Raw genomic sequence first — 22,967 nt, forward strand, 5'->3', positions numbered from 1 at the left:
TAGCTGCTGTTCCACCTGGTGGCGACGTCTTGCTGCAACCTTTTGGGAGTCTGTTGGAGATCTTTCTGCACATTTTGAAGTCTGGAATATGCCAGGGGAGAGTGTTTAAAGTGGCCCATGATGCGTCTCCCTATAGCTAGGATGTCACCTATGCTGCGCTGTGACAGCACTCGTTCATTTACAGCAAGCTGCAGCGTGTGGGCCATGCATCCCAAACTTTTCCAGCCTGCATCTTGCATGGCTTTAACCATGTTTCGGGCATTATCTCGGAGTATGACATGCACCTTTTCTTTCGGGATATTCCATGTCTGGAACATGTTCTCAAATGCCGTTACCAGCGCTGCAGCAGTGTGAGAGCCAGAGAACTCTTGTGAATGGAGGATCACATTACGCAGTTGGAAGTCTGCATCAATCCACTGGGCTGTCAAACTCAGCATTGACATGGGGCTGACATCGGAGCTCCAGATGTCACTTGTAAAGCTGAATGAGGAAACGTTTTCCTTCAGAATGTCATCAATGTGTTTGTACACTGCCTGGTAGAGCTCGGGGAGGGCAACATCGGTAAAATACCTGCGACTTGGGAGGGTGTAGCGTGGCTCAATATGGGCGAGCAGCCGTCTGAATCCGATGTCTTCAACCACGCTAAATGGCTGGTCATCCAGCCCTATGAATTCCATAATTTTTCTTGTGATGGCCTTGGCCTTCCCACTATCACGGCTATATGCGTTGGTGCTCTCTAGGCTGGCTCACACTACAGGATTTTCGGGCCGATTTATGCCCGATTCACCCCTCCCGAGAATCGGAGGAGAAATCTGGCCTGGCAGCTTGCCAAGCTTGGTCGGGCCCGACGTTCGGCACCGATTATCTTGTAGTGTGAGCTGTTTGCAGATCCAATCTTAAGCCTCCCGATCTGCTCAAAGCCTCATCGGGGCCGTCCCGATCATATCAAACATGTTTGATATTTAGGACTGAAAATCTGCGCGAATACATCATTCTGCTGCTGCGCGAGACTCCCGTCGTTAATTGACGCGGCTCATTTGATGCGCTGCACTGCAGGCATTATAGGCTACCAAATACCAACAGCACAGAACCACGAGTATTTGGGGGAAAATGTCACTCATTTATATCACAATGAATGACCAATGAATAAAAAGTTGTTATATCGTAGTTTTGAGCCCCTGCCAGTCAGAGGCTGTAATCTCCTACCTGTCTTATCAGGCAGTGTGGGGGGAAAAGGCATTGCTGCTGCAGGAAGCAATGCAGTCTATCCAAACTTTTGCCGATCTCATGACATGCAGCAGGGAAATATATTTTGGTAGGCCATATGTTTGTGTTCTCACTTGTACAGACAATAGAGTCGCGTTGTTTACACGCATGCTAACTACCGTGAGATTCATTTGTTTGTCGAGACGGGCATGAAAATGAGGAAACGAGAGAGAGAGGTGAGGTGGGGGCGGAGCGCTTTGGTCACTGCTGGAACCCCAAAAACGAAACAGGTTCGTATGGCCGGGCATCAAGGTGATTATCCTGCCGATAATCTTAATAATATCCTGTAGTGCGTGGTGCGCCACATTTACAAATCTTGTAGTGTGTGCATGTTTGAGATTCTAGGGAAGATAATCTGGGAAGATTCTCCTGTAGTGCGTGTCACAGCCAGATTTCAAAATCGGCTAAGATTGTCAGAATCCTGTAGTCTGAGCCCAGCTTAAAGTGGGTTGTCTCAGCAGCCGCTGTGGTGTTTTTTCTGCTTTCTTTTTCTCATTCTCTGCGGTCTGTTTAACAAACTCGCCATGCTGCGCTGCGTGACGGGTCTTCAGGTGGCGTATTAAATTTGTCGTGTTGAAACTTTTCACCTGGCTTCCTCCACGAGGTGGAGGTCCATGAGGGCCGTAGCTAGCTATGAGGATGGGGAGGTCCGGACCTCCCCTAATATTTCAGAGATTTTTTTAATATTTCAGAGATTTTTTTTTTTTTTTTTAGCCTTTATTTAACCAGGTTTGTCCCATTGAGATCAAAGATCTCTTTTACAAGAGAGACCTGGCCAAGAAACAGCAGCAACACAAAGTTACAACAAACAAACAAACACATAAACACATACAATTGAAAAACATTAAAATGATCAAATAAAACATTTGCATACAGACAGCCTGTTCTCAAGAGATTTTACCATAGCCTTAAAACCATTTAAGGTTACTAAGCTATTAAGTTTAAGATCAGACTGCAGACTGTTCCATGCGGTGGGTGCAGAGAACCTAAAAGCTTTCTTCCCCAATTCAGTTCGGACTTTGGGAACAGAAAATTGTAGAGTGTCCTGAGAACGAAGATTGTAAAAAAATAAAACAATCTGCATGGAAAACAGGAAAAGCATGAAAAACACGGGATCGCTTTTATTTTGAAACGAAAGGCAGGACAGGCAGGAAGTCATCTGACGCCGCGTCCGCGGTAACTTGATTCTGAGAGAGCAGCAGCATGGTGGTGAGTGATGACTGTCTGTCTGCCTGGCGAGATAATTGAAGGTGAGCGAGCTGCGAGACAGTGAGCGAGTGAACGACAGACAGTGAGTGACACACACTGACAGATTTTTTAGCAACAACCAAGAAAGTAAGTGTCTAGTCTGTCTAAGTAACTTTGTGTGTTGTGTACGGCTTGGGTTGTGTACCTGTGTTTGTAGGTGTCATTTTGATATGAATTTGGCTAAAACAGTTTGTGTTTGTTAGTTACAATTATGTTGACAGGAGAGCTGAGCAGGTGGTGACATGAAAGAGAATATACTGAATAATGACATCACAACAGTATAATCCTAATGTTGATTTAAAATGATATATTACTCTAAATATGGCTTAAAAAGGGGGGAAAAAAAACTCAATTTTTTCCGCCTCCCCTTGCTGGACCTCCCCTATTTCGGAACCCTGGCTACGGCCCTCTCCATGAGGCATCAGTCTCACACACTGTGTAGAATTGCCACACCGCAGACATGTTTTGAGGCGAGTAAACTCCGCTGAGAGAAAGGGCTGAGCTCCACGTGTTTTACTTGCTGAGAACTGGGGTGTGCAGCTGTGCGCATGTGTAGCTACTTGCTGAGAAGGGGTGCGCGCATGTGTTGTTGTTTTTTACACCAATTGACTCTGCGGATCGGCTATGCGATCGGCAACATTAAAGGAATATCGGAAACAGCAGATCACATATTTGAGGTCCAAATCGGCCGATACAGATTGCGTGCTGATCGATCGGTGCACCCCTAATTGACAGAAATACCTCTAATTGTCAAAATATCGTCTTCAGCGCCCCATTTATTCGCATTTGTTTTTTTCCTAGTAGCAGCTCCATTCTCGATATGTTCTCCAACTTCTTGGAGAAGCGTGGAGGCTACTCAGAATTCTCCCCAATATCAACCATGTCTCTACCTGCCACTCCAAGGAGATCACCATATGTGGTACACGGCCGCCGGCATCTCGTAGCCGCATTTTGCTGATCTTTTCTCATACCGTACATTTCTTTTTTACTCCTACTATATTTCTAGGAATTCATAGTATCCACGCACGCCTACTGTATCTATGCAAAGTGCCAACAAATATTTATGTGCGATTTTGTTTTGTTTTGCTCCAGGAGATTTACATGGGCACCTTGAAGATCTACTGTTGGTATTTTATAAGGTGGGTAAACATATCGAACCACAACATGCAGATCGCTCTGTGGTGAACTAACAATGACCATCATGTCTGGCACAACATATTTTCAGCGAGGGATAATCCGCTTTCCATAACATTTTAATTGCCATCTGCTAGTGGCAGATCTTTGGTGTCAGGTGATGTCACCACTTGTTGTACACCATAGAAGGTTATACCACCTGGTACCAAGAAGCACCTGGTACCATAGAAGGTTATATCACCTGGTACCATAGAAGCACCTGGTACCATAGAAGGTTATATCACCTGGTACCATAGAAGCACCTGGTACCATAGAAGGTTATATCACCTGGTACCATAGAAGCACCTGGTACCATAGGTTATATCACCTGTTACCATAGAAGCACCTGGTACCATAGAAGGTTATACCACCTGGTACCATAGAAGCACCTGGTACCATAGAAGGTTATACCACCTGGTACCATAGAAGCACCTGGTACCATAGAAGGTTATATCACCTGGTACCATAGAAGCACCTGGTACCATAGAAGGTTATATCACCTGGTACCATAGAAGCACCTGGTACCATAGAAGGTTATACCACCTGGTACCATAGAAGCACCTGGTACCATAGAAGGTTATATCACCTGGTACCAAGAAGCACCTGGTACCATAGAAGGTTATATCACCTGGTACCATAGAAGCACCTGGTACCATAGAAGGTTATACCACCTGGTACCAAGAAGCACCTGGTACCATAGAAGGTTATACCACCTGGTACCAAGAAGCACCTGGTACCATAAGGTTATATCACCTGGTACCAAGAAGCACCTGGTACCATAGAAGGTTATACCACCTGGTACCATAGAAGCACCTGGTACCATAGAACCACCTGGTACCATAGAAGGTTATACCACCTGGTACCATAGAACCACCTGGTACCAAGAAGCACCTGGTACCATAGAAGGTTATACCACCTGGTACCATAGAAGCACCTGGTACCATAGAAGGTTATACCACCTGGTACCATATAAGCACCTGGTACCATAGAAGGTTATACCACCTGGTACCATATAAGCACCTGGTACCATAGAAGGTTATACCACCTGGTACCAAACATTAGCCGATAGCAGATGGCAATTTCAGCAACATGCTTTTTACCATTAGGGGACATTCAGACCAAAAGCGTTTTTGGAGCTGCCAGCGTCTTTCTGCAATTCATTCTCTATGTAAGGACGCGCTAGACATGCTCCTCTTTTAACTCATTGAGTGCCATGGACGTCTTTCGACGTCCAATTAAATAGTGACGTAGAGTGCCACGGACGTCTTTCGACGTCCAATGCGTTTTTTGACGGTGGGACGTCGATCAAAGCCTTCCGCATTTCCTGTACAACTATTGTAGCTAATGGAGGTCTATAACCTATTTTACAGAACCCTTAGGTGGCGACAGTGCTCTCCAGGTTAACAGAAAGGCAGAGAAAAACAGAGAATAAGTCGTTGGGGAAACGGAAATCGCATCGCATCCGTATGCATCGATATGCATGAAGCGTTTTAACGTTAGATGTGCCCGCAGCAGCCAATCTGCTCCCACAATTGAGCTCCTCCATGTCCGCTGCGACAGCCCATTCGCATGATCAGCCGTGGAGTTATTATTCTCAACTGGAAGCATAGGAGCCGGTGACAAGCACACGCGGAAGGCTGTAAAAAAGCTGGATGTCGCGCACCCTTCACAGTGCAGAGCAAATTCAGCAGAGAGCCACCTCCCATACAGGAGGAGTGTGCAGTTGAGGCGGGGCGGGGCGGCGGGGCGGGGCGGCGGGGGGGGGGGGGGGGGGGGGGGGGGCACACGCAGAGCAGCACACAACACTGACCCAGACAGACCCAGGCAGCAGGACAGGGTTGGCAAACGCAAGCCAGAATATCCGATGCCCACCAGCAGCAAATCAAGAAAGCAAAGAAGCTGCAACCAGCAGCACACGCAGGGGCCAGCGCTGCTGGTTGCAGCTAAAAATATTATTCTGCCAAACAAAATTCCCTGGCCTTCACTGTTTTATTGAAGGAAATTATTTTTGAGGTGTGACTACATCAGAAAATTAGCTTCAGAGTCTGTAGCTGTCTTTCCATTACAGTTTTTCGCAAAATAATTGCGATATTTCTACAACTTCGACAATGTACAATTGCGACTTGTAGGCGTTTCCATTGAAGTTGAGTTTCGCAATTCCCGTTACCAGCAGCTGCCACAGTGATTACGCACGCGGATCTGCCCCATATCCCGTCCCTTGCATGCTCAAATCCAACCAATGGTCAATGCAAATCACAACATGAAGTTACAATGCATATAAACGAGCCTGATTATCAATTCAAAAGAACATGTTGCGGGCTGCGGTGAATGCAGTGAGCGCGACAGGCAGAGGAAAAAAAAGGTAGCCTACAACTTGTCCCATTTTAGAGATGGAGGAGGGGGGGAAAGGCTGATATGGTGCAATAGTCAGAATATCGTGTATTATAATTATAACATTGCACCTGAAACGTGTGTAATGTATTAATCACTTCAGTCAACAGCACCGCACCGGTGTGCTTTTCATCCCGCCGATCATCTCGCCGCTGTGCCAAATGCGCGCACACAGGCATGGATCGATTTCTCCCATTAAACATGATCTATTTTCTGGCTCCGCTTTTGCACAACACGTCTTTCTGCTAGGTAGCGTTGCTTCAAAGTTTTCCACTTGCTGCGAAGGTTTTGCCACGGTTTATCAAACCCTTTCTCCCTAATTTCCTTTCATTTTCCAAAGGAGAAGATGGGTCACATGACGTGCAAATGCGGAAAATCTGTTTCCATTACACTTTTGCGATAAACTGCTATATCGACACGTCTGAAAAACCACCTCATGAGAGCGCAAAAACGTTTTGCGATATTTGGGAGCTTTTTCGAAATTTACGTGTTTCCATTACCCAATTTCTATTGCGATATTTAGATTTTGCGCATTTCTGACGGTAATGGAAACACGACTAGTGATGTGTTTGAAATGTTTAATTTCACAAAAGGGCCATTATCTCAGCTTCTAGAAAAAAACTGCTCTTTTTTGTTAAATCAAGCTATCTTCTCCGGCTGATAACTAAAGAACGGAAAATGATATCAATAAACCTGTTTTTGCTGATGATAGAAAAGAGTCTCATCGTTCTTTTTGCGTGTTCATTGTTTACATAGTAATATCACACAATATTCTGTGGGCCTCGAGAAATCACTGAAAAAAGCTCTGAAACTCTGTCACTGGGAGCGTCCGTTCTCCAAAAGTGGCTGGCACTCAATGAGTTAATGAACGCACCTGGCGTTTCAGCGCTGGTGGCGTCTGTTGTTTTTGGAAGAGCGCTGTGGGCGTTTTAAAGCTGAAAAAAGTTGAACATTAGAGGAAAAGCGCCCTGCTCGTCTTTTTTCACTCATCCTACATTTTCTCCTCCAGAGGGATTTTCAACCTCCGCTGCTGCCAGAATTGGCAATAATCTGGCTTTCATGTTGACAGTGAACAACATCAAACAGACAAAACCAGCTGGCTACCGTCTGTGTGGTCGTTGTGTTCTGATCTGTACTGCACGCGACTGCAGGGGGAAACAAATGGAGCAGAAACAAAACGCTCCGTGCTCTGTGTTTTGTGCACAATGGAAGCGCTCTTAACATGATTTTCATAGCGTTCTGACTGAAAAAAGCGCTTTTGGTGTGAATGTCCCCTAAAATGTCAGGCTTAACACAGATTTAGGTTTGCTGTTACATTACTCTTTCATTAACATTGTAACGTAACCTGTCCAGAATGTTACATTACTCTTTCATTCACATTGTAACGTAACGTAACCTGTCCAGAATGGCTTGCCCTCCTCCGAGAAACCCTACGTCTTCAACGGAGATTTTGTGGATCGTGGCAAATATTCCTTGGAGATTCTTCTCATCTTGTTTGCGTTCAAGCTGGTCTATCCCAATGATGTCCATCTGAACAGAGGGAACCATGAGGATCACATCGTTAACCTGAGGTGAGCTTGGTAGATGGCCCACAAATCAGGCCTTCTTCTTGTTCTCCATAATTTGAAGGCAATTCGATGACATACAGTGTTTTTGTTTGGCCTCTGCTGAAATATTTTTGTTTAGTATTAGTTTAGTATTTTCCTCACACACAGTATACTTACAGATGCTTTATGCAATAGAGTGAATTTGCTAGTTGTGTCCTGACAATATTCAATGTACCTCAACAACCTACAAGTGAATGCTAATCTGTCCATTCCTCTTGTATTTATTCCAGATATGGTTTTACCAAAGAAGTTCTGGGGAAATATAGGGTAGGTCTTGTGTCTCGTGCATGTTGTTTTGACACATTATTCTCAGTCAATATTAGCCTAATTTTCATATCCACAAAGACCCATCTACAATTCTGCTTCTACCTCATTCAGCCAGCATGTATGAACATAGTTGTACCAGGCCCCCAACTAGACTGAATCTATTTCAGTATGTATGATGTGCAGTGTTGGGAGTAACTAGTTACTAAGTAACTAACTAGTTACTGTAACTTAACTACTCCTTGCAGTAACTGGTAATCTAACTAATTACTTTTCAAATTTAGTAACTCAGTTACAGTTACTAAAATAGTAACTGGGCTAGTTACTACTAGTTACTTTAGGACATGAAAATAACGGGACAACTTCAGAGGATTATCCGGTTTCTGATGCTCAGACCTAGTCCTAGTCCAGCTGCAGCCAGAGCCCCAGAGGCTAATGACCTTGATATATATATATATTATAAGCCTCCCCAATAAGTGAATGTTCAATGCCACACTGTGGCACAGCAACACTAACATAATGTGCGCATTAATAACAATCGAAGCAGACTTTTAAAAGTAATGCAAAAGTTACTTTTCCTAGTAACTAATTACTTTGAAGTAACTAGTAACTTTAGATGTATTAAATTACTTTTTTGAGAGAAGTAACTAGTAACTGTAACTAATTACCAATTTTCAGTAACTTGCCCAACACTGATGATGTGTGCGTCAGTCTCTCTTCCCTGAGGTGACACACTATTTCTCTGCCAAAAGAGTCCGTGAAACAGCTGGACTCTCGCGGCTGGACGCTAATGTGGGGACCAGATTTTGTCTAAAGTGGGGTCATGGCATAGAGAGCCAAAGTGGAACGTCACTTCCTGCTTCAGCACTGTGCCAGAGATTTTCACCCACCATTTATTTTCCCATAGACATTTCCTAAGATGCTTATAAAAATAGTTTTACTTGTTCAAACCAAACGGTACAGATATATTTAGAAACAGGAGAGATTGCATAACATTTCACTCTGACCAAAATGTAAAAAAATAATAATGTTGGTTTAAAGAAACTCTTTTTTCAATGTTGTTTTTTGTAGTTTGTGCCATAGAACATTTTGGTGAAATGCTCTATGGTCTCTCCCGATTCTAAATATAGCTGAACCGTTTGGTTTGACCAAGTAAAACTATTTTTATAAGCATTTTACGAAATGTCTATGGGAAAATAAATTGCGGAAGAAAATCTGTGGTACAGTGCTGAAGCAGGAAGTGACGTTCACTTTGCCTCTCTATAGGAACATTGGCATTAAGAAGCTGAAACAGAATGACAGCGGATTAACTTCTGGACATGGGTCTTTATTAGATCTAGTTGAGTAGATTACCTAAGGTGATAATGCAGACAGAAATGGCTGGGTATGTATCAATACCCCCTTTTTTTTGTCAAATCATATTAGGAGGATAATCATTCCCATGATTGTATGTGAAATGTCCAATAAGCCTCCATTGCTTGACTTGGTCGGTAGGTTCATGGCAAGAAGATCCTGAAGCTTCTCCAGAAGATCTTCGGCTGGCTGCCTCTGGCCACAGTGATTGATCAAAAGGTGCTGATAGTGCATGGAGGGATCTCTGACACTACAGACCTGAACCTAATCGCCCAAGTGGACAGGCACAAAGTAAGCAAGGAATCCCAACAACACCCAATCAGTGTATTATGGAAATATTATTCTTCTCCCTCAAAAATCCAACCATGTGTGTAATGAATGTGAATGCGTGCAGTATGTGTCAGCCCTCAGGCCATCTATGCAGAGCGGTCAGGCTATGGACAGTGATGAACGGGACTCTGGGCGAGTGGAGAGCCTGTGCCGGGTGCGTTCTCTGACGTTCTCTGCCTGGGAGCCAGGCCTCGGACCAGGCCTGGCTCCCAGGCGTGACCACCAGCGCCGCTCTCTCCACAACCTGCCCGTAAGCAGTCGCGTCAGCTGCTCAGTGGAGGAGGAGCTGAAGAGGAGGCGCAGGAAGGCTGGATTCAACCAGTCCTATGGAGACCTTAAGAAGTCCCTCTCCTCTGACTCAGACCCAGAGTCTGGAGACTCAATGGAGACATATGGACATGAGTGGAAGCAAGTAAGTTAAGAGGAAGGACACTAGATCTCCTTCTGTTGTCAGTTGTGCCAGTAACACTTTACAATAAGGGTACATTAATTAGTTAATGCTTAGTTAACCATAACCATTAACTAACTAACTAACTAACTAACCATATATAGATAATTTCCCAAAAAATTAGAATATCATGGAAAAGTTCGTTTTTTTTTCATAATTCCTTTCAAAAAGTGAAACTTTCATAGATTATAGATTCATTACACACAAAGTGAAATATTTCTAGCCTTTATTTGTTTCATTTTTCATAATTTTGGCCTACACCTCCAGAAAACCCCCAAAACAGTATTTCAAGAAATTAGAATAGTGTGAAGAAAATCAGCAGTTACTTCTCAGTTATGACTGACTCCAGCCTCAGTCCACTCCCTCTGAATCTCCGCCAAATTTTTGAATCGTCTTTGCTTGACAATCCGCTGAAGCCCACAGTCATCCATGGTATTTCCATGATATTCAAATTTTTTGGAAAGGATCTGTATACTATAATGTATAAATTAATACTTACCGTAAATTCCGGACTATAAGCCGCGGCTTTTTCCCCGTTTTTTGGCCCTGCGGCTTATATAACGGTGCGGCTTATCTATGGATTTTTTCAGAAAAAAAAAAAATACAAATAAAATCTCTCTTTTTTAGCACTCTTTCTAACTATAAATCCACTTCTGTTTTAATTTCCTCTCTTGCCCTCTTTTCACCACACCGCGGACACTGTGTGCACTGTAAAAATAAACAAAGGTGGTGTTGTGTTATGTTGTTTTGTTGAAATGTTACGGTAATACGGTAAATGGGAGCTTCCTCAAACAGCCATCTCTTTCCCGACAATCCCCTCTGTGCGTGAACCCTTACATATGGTAATTACGGTAGGGGGGGAAAGAGAAAGAGAGAGCAAAAAGTCAGGGTAGTCGCGCCAAGGCAGCCAAGTAGGCCAAGCCGGGAAGCGCCAAGCTAAACTCTAATGTACCAAGATCGAAGGCCCGACCGAGTTAGGAGCGCCGGCCGCAAATAGCCGTTAGCCGCTAAAAGGTCGAAGGCCGGAAAAGTACAATCGCGAAGCGCCAAGGCGGCCAGGTAGGCTAAGCTGGGAAGCGCTATCGCGAGGTGCCCGACCGAGTTGGGAGCGCCAGCCGCAAATAGCTGTAAGTCGCTAAAAGGTCGAAGGCAGGAAAAGTACAATCGTGAAGCGCCAAGGCGGCCAGGTAGGCTAAGCTGGGAAGCGCTATCACGTGCCCGACCGAGTTGGGAGCGCCAGCCGCAAATAGCTGTAAGTCGCTAAAAAGGTCGAAGGCAGGAAAAGTACAATCGTGAAGCGCCAAGGCGGCCAGGTAGGCTAAGCTGGGAAGCGCTATCACGAGGTGCCCGACCGAGTTGGGAGCGCCAGCCGCAAATAGCTGTAAGTCGCTAAAAAGGTCGAAGGCAGGAAAAGCAAGATCGAAGGCCCGACCGAGTTGGGAGCGCCAGCCGCAAATAGCTGTAAGCCGCTAAAAAGGTCGAAGGCCGGAATAGTGCAATCAACTACTGGCGCCTGCAGATCTCAATTAACCTCCGGTAATCAGATCTTCCTTTTGGGGGATCTCCTAGCCCATGCAGGCGCCCTCCTCTGCCTCAAGAGCAGCGCCACTGGCCAATGGAGTCAAGCGCCAAAGCATTTGCCATGCACGCCGATTGCTAAATAAAGTTTGTCTAATCCTACCAACTGGCCTCTCCTGATTGAAGTGAGGTCTCCAGACCATAGTTCAAGCAGAAGGCCACTCACGCGTAATCCGATCTCAACGTGGTCAAAAAATCCTAGTATGACGTCTGCTATGACGTCAAACATGACGTCAGTTAATCCTCATATATATAGCAAGGGTCTACGTCACCTCTCTCTCTCTGGCCGATCATAGCAGCAGCAGCCCATGGCAGTCCATCTCCCTTGAAGCCGGCCCCGAAGCGTTGTTTTGCCCCACCCACCTCCCCAGTCCACCACCAACGAGTCTTGACTCCTGATCCCCCACGGGGGGGGGATCTCCTAGCCCATGCAGGTGCCCTCCTCTGCCTCAAGAGCAGCGCCACTGGCCAATGGAGTTGACGAAGCCACCCTGAACCTGTTCGTTTCCGACACTGAAGATGAGGACTTTGGTGGTTTCAGTACGCAGGAAGAAGAGGAAGACGAGGATTAGTGACTTGACTTCTCTGGTTACAGCCGTTTGCTGCACATATAGCTATTGTTGTGTGATTTTGTCTGGGGATTAGTGACCTGACTTTTGTTTTGTTTTGTTGAAATGTTAATAAATGGGAGCTTCCCCAAACAGCCATCTCTTTCCCGACAATCCCCTCTGTGTACGCACCCTTACATATGGTAATTAAACATCAAAACGCCCGCGGCTTATAGTCCGGTGCGGCTTATATATGTAAAAAACAGTCAATTTTGCTGCTGCGGCTTATATACCGGTGCGCCTTATGGTCCGGAATTTACGGTAGTTATATTTAGCATGAACACCGTTTGTAGTTAGTAGTAATATTACCACACACAAAAGGGGTTGGGGGGTGGGGCTTAGCTCTGTTGCTTCACAGCAAGAAGATCCTGGGTTTGAACCCCTTGTTCTTCCCAGGTCCTTTCTGTGTGGAGTTTGCATATTCTCCCCGTGTTCGTATGAGTTTCCTCCCGCCATCAAAGACATGACACAGCTGATCACTGCTCCTAGTCCTAGGAAAGTTCCTAGTGGAGGATAGGTCAAATGCAGAGGATGAATTTCCCCACAGGGATGACAAAGGATACTTGAAAAAAAAGTGAATGATTACTAGACACAATAGTTAACTGTTAATTAAATGAATGGTTACTTAAATTATTATGAAGTATTAATAACCCATAGATAATGTAGGCTACCCTTGTTGAAAAAGTGTTAACATTGTGCCAGATTTGCCCTCTTTGGAGGGGGCAGTTGACCGTGTAGTAAATAATCGTTAGTATCACTGATCTCTCCTTTGGCCATTCAGATCGTGGACGTGTTGTGGAGTGACCCCATGCCCCAGGATGGCTGTATGCCCAACGAGGTGCGCGGCGGAGGCTGTTACTGGGGTCCAGACGTCACTGAGAAGCTGCTGAAGAGACATAACCTCCAGCTCCTCATCCGCTCCCACGAGTGCAAACAGGATGGCTATGAGTTCTGCCACAACCGCATGGTGAGCAGAGGGGCTGGCAGGAATGAAGTGCATCCAGCAAAATACTGGTTCCCAATAGAGAGGCAAAGTGGAACGTCACTTCCTGCTTCAGCACTGTACCAGAGATTTTCATCCGTCATTTATTTTCCCGTAGACATTTCGTAAAATGCTTATAAAATAGTTTTACTTCGTCGAAACCAAACGGTTCAGCTAACGTTATAATCGGGAGAGACCATAGAACATTTCACTCGGACCAAAAAAAAAAAAAAAAACTCTTTCTTTAAATCTGCATTTTTTTTTTTACGTTTTGGTCCCAGTGAAATATTATGCGATCTCTCCTGTTTCTAAATATATCTGTACCGTTTGGTTTGAACCAGTAAAACTATTTTTATACGCATTTTATGAAATGTCTATGGGAAAATAAATGGCGGATGAAAATCTCTGGTACAGTGCTGAAGCAGGAAGTAGGCGGTCACTTTGCCTCTCTTTTGACAACAATCTATCAAAAACCAGATGCATGACATGAGTCGCAGCACCATGTTTTTATGCAGTTCCAAATGCCCCGTTGTGCCTGTAGGTGCTGACTATATTCTTCTGTTGTGCCTATAGGTGCTGACTATATTCTTCTGTTGTGCCTATAGGTGCTGACTATATTCTCAGCGTCTAACTACTATGAGGTGGGCAGTAACAGAGGAGCATACATCAGAATGGGCCCAGATCTGGTTCCCCACTTCATTCAGTACCAGGCCAGCCGAGTCAGTCGAGATCTCACCATCAGACAAAGGTAGGCCACATGAAGAGATTACACACAATTAATTCGGATTTCAGGGCTCTGCCTGGGTGGCCTTTTTGGGGGGAGGGGAACTGGGGGGGAATAGCGTGATCCTCCCACGCACTACATCCTGCCGGTGAAACGCCTCGCTGTCAGGTGAAAAGGAGCGGCTGGCGACTACACACATGTATCGGAGGAAGCATGTGCTAGTCTGCAACTCTCCCCAGATCGGCGGGTGGGGTGGATTGGGGAGTACAATTGGGGAGACAATGGGGTACATTTCTGTACCAAGGAGAACATTTTGAGTTATTTACTGATTGCTGTATCAAAGAAAGTAGAGTAGGGTGGCACACACGAAGACAGAAACATATACTTGAGAACACATTGAGAAATTACACATGCGCAACCAGGCTCAATTGAGACAATGTGATGAGCCAATAAAAATGTCTCATAAATGTGTTTAAAGATGTTGCTGTCTCTGTGATTCTAAGATTTATATACAGTATTAGATCAAATATGACAAATTACTTTTCTGTCCTTTGTCAGTGTTAGTCAGATAGAGAGATCAGCTTTGCGAGCGCTGAGGGAACAGCTGTTTGTGCATAAGTCTGATCTCATCGGTGCCTTCCAGGAATACGACCCCCACAACACAGGTACTAAAACCAGACCGACTGTTGCAAATCAGTCAGCCATGGTGATTGTTGACACTTTGCACTATATCTGTCTAACATCCGTGCCACTTGAATAACCTGATAAACAACAACAAACATGAAAGGCAAAGTGAATCAAGTATAGTCGCTACATTTATTAGCTATTCTGCAAGCAAACGTCTCCACATCACAATTGCTGTCAGGTCTTTGGCCTCCATTTGCACATGTTGAGATGATGGGGAAGTGGTCTGAAACCCAAGTCATTGATCCGTAGCGGCTTCTGGGACGTGAGTCGGGGTCTTAATTGGCCTCGGCTGGGTCTACTGGGCGAGGGTGTATGATGTTGACAGACCCGAAACACCTTACGACCCCAGATAACATCACTGATGACGCGTCCCAGCGCATGCGGCAGTAGTGTATTTGAGAATATAGAATCCTGGCTTGCCTCTGGCCAGTGACACTTAGGAAAGACTAGGTGACAACCAAGTATAGTTTGGTGACGAGCTGGAGAGACAGTTGACGGCCGGAGAGACGGCAACCGGTACGGGATGGGATTAGCACCCCATCTTGGCTCTCTCGTGAGGGAGAAATCCACAAACGCTACGGATTAGCCTCCTGAAAATCTGCGCAAAGATCGGCGCGGCCTGGGGTCCTTCAGGCTAGAGCGAGGTGCTCGACGCAGGTAAATGACGTGCAGCGCACAGGCCCTCTTGAGGCGTCCTTGAGGCATTCTCTCAGCCTCTGGATTGCCTTTGCCACGGGAGGGTCTGGTGAGACGAAGGAGGAGCACGGCCGGGAGTAACCCACAGAGCCTAGATCCTCCATGCACCGAAGGGCCAATACTGCGGCGTAGCACTAGCTCTATTGCAGCGGATTGGGCGTTCTCGCTTACCCCTCCCGCGGGCAACGTTGCAGACAGAGTAGTAAGGCTGATCCGTGAGCGGCTTCTGGGACGCGAGTCGGGGTCTTAATTGGCCTCGGCTGGGTCTACTGGGCGAGGGTGTATGATGTTGACAGACCCGAAACACCTTACGACCCCAGATAACATCACTGATGACACGTCCCAGCGCATGCGGCTGTAGTGTATTTGAGAATATAAGAATATGACACAGCAGAAGCGTGCCTATTCAACACCATCTAGTGGCAGTGTATCAAAATGTAAATCATGGCTCAAAAGCAGTGTTGGGCAGGTTACTTTCAAAATGTAATATACTACATACTAGTTACCTTCATTTGAAAGTAATAAGTTACTTTACAATATTACTGTCTGTGTAGAGTAACTCATTACTTATTACACTACTTTTGCATTACGTTCACCAAAATAACAGTATAGCAGCAGAATGACATCGCTGCCCTGGAACCATCCCGAAAGATATAATTGCAACCGTCTTGAAGTCAGTCCAAACCGTCCAAAATTCTAAATGTTATTCTTTTCCTTTGTTATTGTCATCTATAGTGGTTATTTGTGTAAAAACACACAATTTGATTAGGGAATGATTGTATCTTTCTTTGTGCTTTGATAAAGAAATTAACTCAATTTGTAACTTGTTACTTGACAAAGTAACTGGTATAATATTACTCAAATCCTATTAGTAATAAGTTATATTACTGAGTTACTGCTAAAAGTAATATATTACATGCTATATGTTACTTTTGTAATGTGTTACCCCAAACACTGCTCAAAAGTGACTCCGTTAACAACGCCTCTCCTGTCCGTCTCCTATAGGTACGATCTCTCTAAAGCACTGGGCCGGTGTCACAGAGAGGGTGCTGAAGCTGGGTCTGCCCTGGAGGGTGCTGCGCTCTCAGCTTGGCGACTACACCCACGATGGTCTGCTGGATTACCAACAGTGGCTGCTCAGGGAGCTGTCCATCACTGAGGCCAAGCCAGAGGTCCGCCTTTTCCTCACGCACGCACGCACGCACACACACACACACACACACACACAATGTTGATGTAAATATAACGATGGCATTAATACCTTCTACTATGGTGAACACACAATTTGTCTCTTGCGTGACAGATGTCCAACGTCAGTATCCTGGAGACCATGTACAAAAACCACTCCAACCTGGAGACCATCTTCCAAATCATAGACACAGATCACTCAGGTCAGTAAAGCACCTTAGCCTAGATACAAATAACATTACTGCCTCATCTATTCACAGCACCTGACTCTCTCTCCAAGCCTACTGCAACAGGGAATACTGGAGAATACACCCACATCTTGAGGGGGCGTATGATCAAGGGCTGTACAGAAATGGATGACATAATCTTTAGATACATTCATAAATCTCTGGGGTGGGGGTTTAAACTGAAAAAAAAAGTATTTTGTTCATAAAACACACCAAGCATTCTAAGCGCAACCTCAAAGAGAAGGAGCAAAATATGAGACTCTGCAAGTGAGTCGAAATTATTAAAGTTAACTTACACAAATTTGCAAAGTGTACAACGAAGGCCTATCAGTCAATCTCCTAAACTCAGGTCATAAGTGATTGTACTTGTAATTGATTAATATATGCACCTTAATTGTAGCTTTGCACATGTCGCCACTAGTGTGCTATGCACGACTTGTTTTTTGTTATTTTTTGTTTTGTTATGGCACTGTTGGACTGTATGTGGCAGTCTGTATGTCCAAGACAAATTTCCCCAAAATAATCTTGAATCTTGAATCTCTCCCTCTCTCCTTCTAGGTCTGATCTCGCTTGAGGAGTTCCATCAGACCTGGAAACTCCTGAGCTCCCATCTCAAGACGGAGATCAGTGACGAGGCCATCGCAGACTTGGCCCTTAGCATGGACTTCAACAAGGATGGCAGCATCGATATCAATGAGTTCATGGAGGCCTTCCGGCTGGTGGACCCCAGTACCCACATGTAGAGTTGGAGCAGCAGCACCATGTTAGGGGGGTCCATGTTGATCTGCTGCTGCATAGAACATACTAAGTCAGTGGTTCTCAAAGTGGGGTCCTTAAAGGGGTTCCCAGGTGGTCCCCAGCAAAAAGGTGAATATTATTTTCACTATAATTCCATCCATAAGTAACGTGACAGAATGTATGACTATTTTGGTCATGGGTTTCATACACTTTCTGTAATAAACCCTCTACAAGAAAAACATCTTATCAGATGGGGGACCCTGGGACCAAATCGTATAGAATGGGGGTCCATGGTCTAATTTGTGTCAGTTTAGGGGTCCTTGATGTGAAAAAGTTTTAGTACTAAGTATTGTCTGGGGTAGACTGGTTCACCATGATCACCATGTGTGGGGAGATTTGAATGACAATTGTCTCCATGTTTCCACACTATGTGGTCATGCGGTGGCAATGTGGGAACCCAGAGTCTATTTCTATTTTATTTTTATTTATTTTTTTAAATAAAAATAGACTCTGGGTTCCCAGATTGGTCAGAAACTGAACTGTATGAGACAAAAGACGTACACCTTTAATAATAATGTTGATTTAATCATCTTTATTCAAAGACTGTGAGCAACAAATCATGTAATCAATACAAATTATCAACATGGCATAGCAGTAAACAATAAAACACAATGCCTTTGATCTGAAAATATCGGTTAAATAGTGAAATTGTGTATTTTACTCCTCACTGAGATCAAATTGGCATTAGTAATCTTTGAACAATTGTGAGGTAAATTTGTGTAAATTCTGAAAAATTTGTGAATGTGTATACAAAAAACATTTATTTATTAAATGTATTATTTTAATAAATTCTGCTTTAGTGTTATCCATATACTTTAGGAGAACAGATGTGAAAATGGACAGACTGATAGATGCTGGTCAAGGAGAGTAGTGGACCCAGAAGCATAGAAAGAGAACTCTACTGTTACAAATATAATGCAAACATACAATTGAGATAAATACTTAAAATGTAAGGAACAGTCACTTGAAAGAGCAGTGGAAGTGCTGGTGAGAGAAGACAGGCCTATATTATGGTCATTTCTTTCTTTTAGTGTTTCACTATATTTTATGTCATACCTGTCAGACCTTGGACTTTCTGCTAAATTACATATCTGTGTAACATGGTGTACTACTATTGAAGATTTGTCTACGTGTTCCAGGTGGCTCAGAGAACTCACATGCACAGACAGGACTATGAAACCAGCGTTACTCTTGGTTGGGGAGCTGGAGGTTGCCTGCAGGCCCACAGCCACATGTGCGGGTCAGCTGCACAGAGGAGATGACCACGGTACTGAAGTCATCCATGTACAGGATGGGTACCATCTGCTGGGAGGTGGGCTGGCAGCAGGGCATCTGGAGCCATGAAGGGACAAAGACAGAAGGAGGCATGGGTGAGGAGAGGGATTGGCAGCGGTGATTCAACAACAATTCTGGCTATTAGTTTGTCCAACAAGACTGAACAAAAATATATCAAGTTGCAGGCAGTAAAAAGGGGTGCTATACAAAGTAAAATTAGACAAAAATAAACAAATCACATTTAGCCTATATTATTTTATTCTTGCAAGTAGTTTTTCAAAAGCCTTAAAGAATACAGACTGGACCAACTTTTTCCAGTGGAAAGATACACATTAGATTACATAAATTATCATTGTCAATATCATCAATAACATTTGATGCATGTGAAATTTTTGAGTAAAACTTTAATCATGGTTAAAGTCTATTTAGTTAAAAAAATATATATAATATATATATACATACACACCACACACTATGTATGTTGTGTGTGTGCGTGTGTGTGTGTGTCTGTGTCTGTGTCTGTGTGTCTGTGCGTATATACTAGTGTTGACTGTACCTGTGAGGGGGTCTCCTGGACACTGGTGGGGTCTGATGGACAAGCTACAGTGTCGTCTGCCAGCAGAGGGTTGCAGGATTCACACTGGACCAAGGTGAGGCTCTCAGGATAGATCACCCAGCTGTCCCAGCCCAGATCTGTCAGGTATTACAAGAGATATGACATCACAGGTTACACAAGTACACACACACACACACACACATACACACACACACACACACACACACACACACACACACACACACACACACACACACACACACACACACCTACACACACACACACACACACACACACACACACACACCTTTCAGGAAGATCTCAGAGGTCATCTGGCAGCACTCCATGCCTGTACTGTTCACAGCAGCAGGTGTCACAGAGCCAGACAGAGCAGGAACTAAGTGGACATTGAACAAAACCAACAGTAAAAGAAAGAGTATCAGATGTATTAAAACTGTAATATTTATATTGTTCATTTGAGTTGATTTGGAATAGCCGGTAAAGCGTTGACATGTTTTCTTGATGCTGGGTTTCACCCACCTGCGGTGTCCTTGGCTGTGATAGAAAGGCCAGTGAAGGTGTCTTTCCATTGCTCTCTGATGCTGCTCAGCCCACCAACAGGCAGCCGAGGCTCCGTCTGCAGGCTGAGAGCCCTGAGGAGAGCCTTCCTGATGAACTGCAAGGACTCACCCTGGCACCTGCACATGACATCAGCCACGTTACTAAGACACATCATAATAATAACAATAATATAATAATGATACAAACCAATAATAATATAAATACATGACACTTATTTTGGAAATAGAAGAAATAATGGACACTTTTCTACAAACAACTGAAGCTGAATTTGTATTACAGTCATTCAGCAACATCCTGTCAGTTTATGCTTGTCAAAAGTGGATGAACATTGAATATTTATGTGTCAATGGAAACATATTCCCATATTCCACATACAAAAGCATAACACCAGATTTGTTTCAAAATAAATGTCATTAATTGCTTGGTGAATTAATTCATTGCAAGACTTACAATCAATCAAGACAAATATTGCATGAGTTATGACAATTGGTCAATAGTTAGTTCTGTGTGCCAATATGTGCCAGGTGCAGTTGCTAAACCTGACTGACATGTGGTCCATGCAAGTTCTCTCCACACTCTCCAGTGAAGTGTGGAAGCAGTTCTGCTCTTTGCCCGAGCCAAGCCAAAGAGATCTCCTGGTCTTGAGAAGTGATTGATTACACTGCTAATGCTTGTTACGGCTCTGGCCATCAGTGTCACAATATCTCTGGTCACCATGACCTTATCACAGGCAGACTCCAATGTCCCCCCTGCCCATTTGAAAATGGCTGCTGCAAGCAAGGATCAGCATACGATGTGTTATATGACACCATCATATGATCTGCAAGATAAACTGCTAGTCTGGAGCTCTAAGGTTATTAATAGTTTGACCTCTGCAGCCAAGTGTGACATTTCATATTTGTTGGAGAATCCTCTGGAGTTTGGTCTCAAATATATATAATGCACTTGATCAAAACACTGACACACTCGTTTGATACTAACCTGGTGTGCCTGATAACAGGAGAGCTTGCAGGTGTTCCAGGTTCTTCTTCCTCAGAAGGATGCAGGACGAACGCCATCAGCTGTGAAGAGCCCAGAAGGACCGTCAGGACAAAGAAGACAGTGGACATGGTGGCCGTGCAGGACAGGTGGACTGCAGTGCAAACTCAGATGTCAGGAGCGTGGAGCGATGAAGACTTGAGGCTGCTTCTGTCGTCGGTCTGCTTGGAGGAGGAGGTAGGAGTGACTAGACAGGATGCTGTCAGAGGTAGTGTTTGTCAGGGCCTGGGAACCTAGCGTTTTATCTTCCTTTGCACCAGCTTGGCCTTGAGATACTTAACAATGTTGACTTGCCACCTGTTCTGTGTGAAGCAGAGAAAGACAGAGAGACACACAAGACAAACAGACAGGAATCTCGGCTGGCACGAAGGCACATTGCAATTTGTTTGTGGTCATAAGAATTTAAATTCATAGTGTTGATTATTTACAACACAGGAGTTTAATTCAAACCCAGACAAGATTAACATTCTGCGTAAACCTGCAGTGGTCTGTTGGCTGCTGCAAAAACATTCTGATGCACAATCTGCACAGTCTGTCGATCAAAAGAAGTTGTAGCACGTCCAGGCCGAGGTGGGGCCAACAGACTATCAAGCAAGGAGCCTCCCTCCTGAGTGCTCAGGAGGTAGAGCCGTCGCCTGGGAATCGGAAGGTTCCCGGTTCGAGGCTGGCTCCTCCCGGTAGCGTGTCGAAGTGTCCTTGAGCAATACACTGAGAACCCCTAACTGCTCCCAACGAGCAGTTGGCGCATGGCATGGCTACAGACGCCGTCGGTGTGTGAATGTGAGTGAGTGTGAATGGGTGAATGTGAGGTATTCATGTAAAAGTGCTTTGATAGACTATATCAAATGTGCTCTATAAAGACAGGCTATTTACCATTTAGCAAGGATGACAGGTCCTAGGTCAGAATTATTTGAATTCCGAGTCAGATTCTGACTTTAAACTCAGAAATTCTGACTTTATTATCAGAAATCCTATAGTACTTATCAGTTTCCATTCCAACTGTTTTTACACTCATGCATAACCTAGAAGCTGAACAGTAAAACCACAGTCTGATCTGCTGGCTACTGAGCAGCTCCACTGGAGCTGTCAGGGTTAAGGGCCTTGCTCAAGGGCACCTCAGTGGTGGTAATGAGGGAGGGGCAAGTGCTGCTTTTCACTTTAATACCCACCTAGATTTATCCTGCCGGTCCCGGCGGGGATCGAAACGACAACCTTCCGGTTACAAGCTCGCTTCTCTAACCTTTAGGCCACCACTGCCCACATTAAAGACCTGGCCGGACATTAAAGACGCAAACCGATCTCCATTGATAAACATGAAAACGATTATTGCTCTGTACTTGTCATTAAAAACATCGAATCTGAACAAGAAGTACTGCAGGTGGTGTAGCAGTACCCTGACCCGCCAGCAAGTGTCAGAGACATGCATGGAATGAAAACTCCTCCAATGCTTTTTTCCTACTGAGGCCTAAACTGGGTCACAGTTAGAGACAACTTTCCCATGTTGTATTCTGCTCCAACCAGATGGTGAATCCATATCACCAAACTATAATTCATCAACAGTGGGGCAGGAATGCTTGGTACTGTAAGCTGATACAAGACACGTACTTCTTTTGCCAGTGATGTGATGTGTGTTACACAAGCATCTAATAGGAGATGATTTTTGAACAGAAATGTGCAGACGTGCAGAAAATATCGTTATATATTGAATACTTGCGTGTCAGATGATCACAGATTCAACAGGTCTTAACAAAACACTGTGGAGATTTTTTTTAATCACATAAATGTCTGTCAGCGCTCAGCCTGCAGGTCTGAAATTATCATTAAAATCATGCCTCAACTTTTCAGGCTTGGTACACTTCCTCAAAGGGCAACATGACCATAACCCAGCTGGGGGAAGGAGAGTTTATGATTATAATAATTATTATTACTGTTATTATTATTATTTACA

The 22,967-nt window shown here is 44.4% G+C and overlaps 1 protein-coding gene across 1 annotated transcript in view; it reads left to right on the top strand.

The window, feature by feature from the left end:
• LOC310791609 (serine/threonine-protein phosphatase with EF-hands 2-like) overlaps positions 1-17,513 on the top strand; it is a gene marked incomplete at both ends in the record, with an annotated part of 45,469 nt that extends 27,956 nt beyond the window's left edge. Inside the window, 12 exons of the mRNA XM_083653273.1 lie at positions 3,319-3,433; positions 3,607-3,653; positions 7,483-7,649; positions 7,916-7,952; positions 9,444-9,593; positions 9,697-10,044; positions 13,048-13,233; positions 13,854-13,996; positions 14,531-14,637; positions 16,361-16,527; positions 16,659-16,746; positions 17,329-17,513. Coding sequence (XP_083509399.1) covers positions 3,319-3,433; positions 3,607-3,653; positions 7,483-7,649; positions 7,916-7,952; positions 9,444-9,593; positions 9,697-10,044; positions 13,048-13,233; positions 13,854-13,996; positions 14,531-14,637; positions 16,361-16,527; positions 16,659-16,746; positions 17,329-17,513 — 1,740 coding nt within the window. The remainder of the gene's footprint in view (positions 1-3,318; positions 3,434-3,606; positions 3,654-7,482; positions 7,650-7,915; positions 7,953-9,443; positions 9,594-9,696; positions 10,045-13,047; positions 13,234-13,853; positions 13,997-14,530; positions 14,638-16,360; positions 16,528-16,658; positions 16,747-17,328) is intronic.
• Between the last annotated feature and the right edge of the window lie 5,454 nt (positions 17,514-22,967).

The sequence above is a fragment of the Poromitra crassiceps genome, assembly GCF_964638095.1.
Source record: "Poromitra crassiceps genome assembly, chromosome: 2".
In the NCBI taxonomy this organism is placed as follows: Eukaryota; Metazoa; Chordata; class Actinopteri; order Beryciformes; family Melamphaidae; genus Poromitra; species Poromitra crassiceps.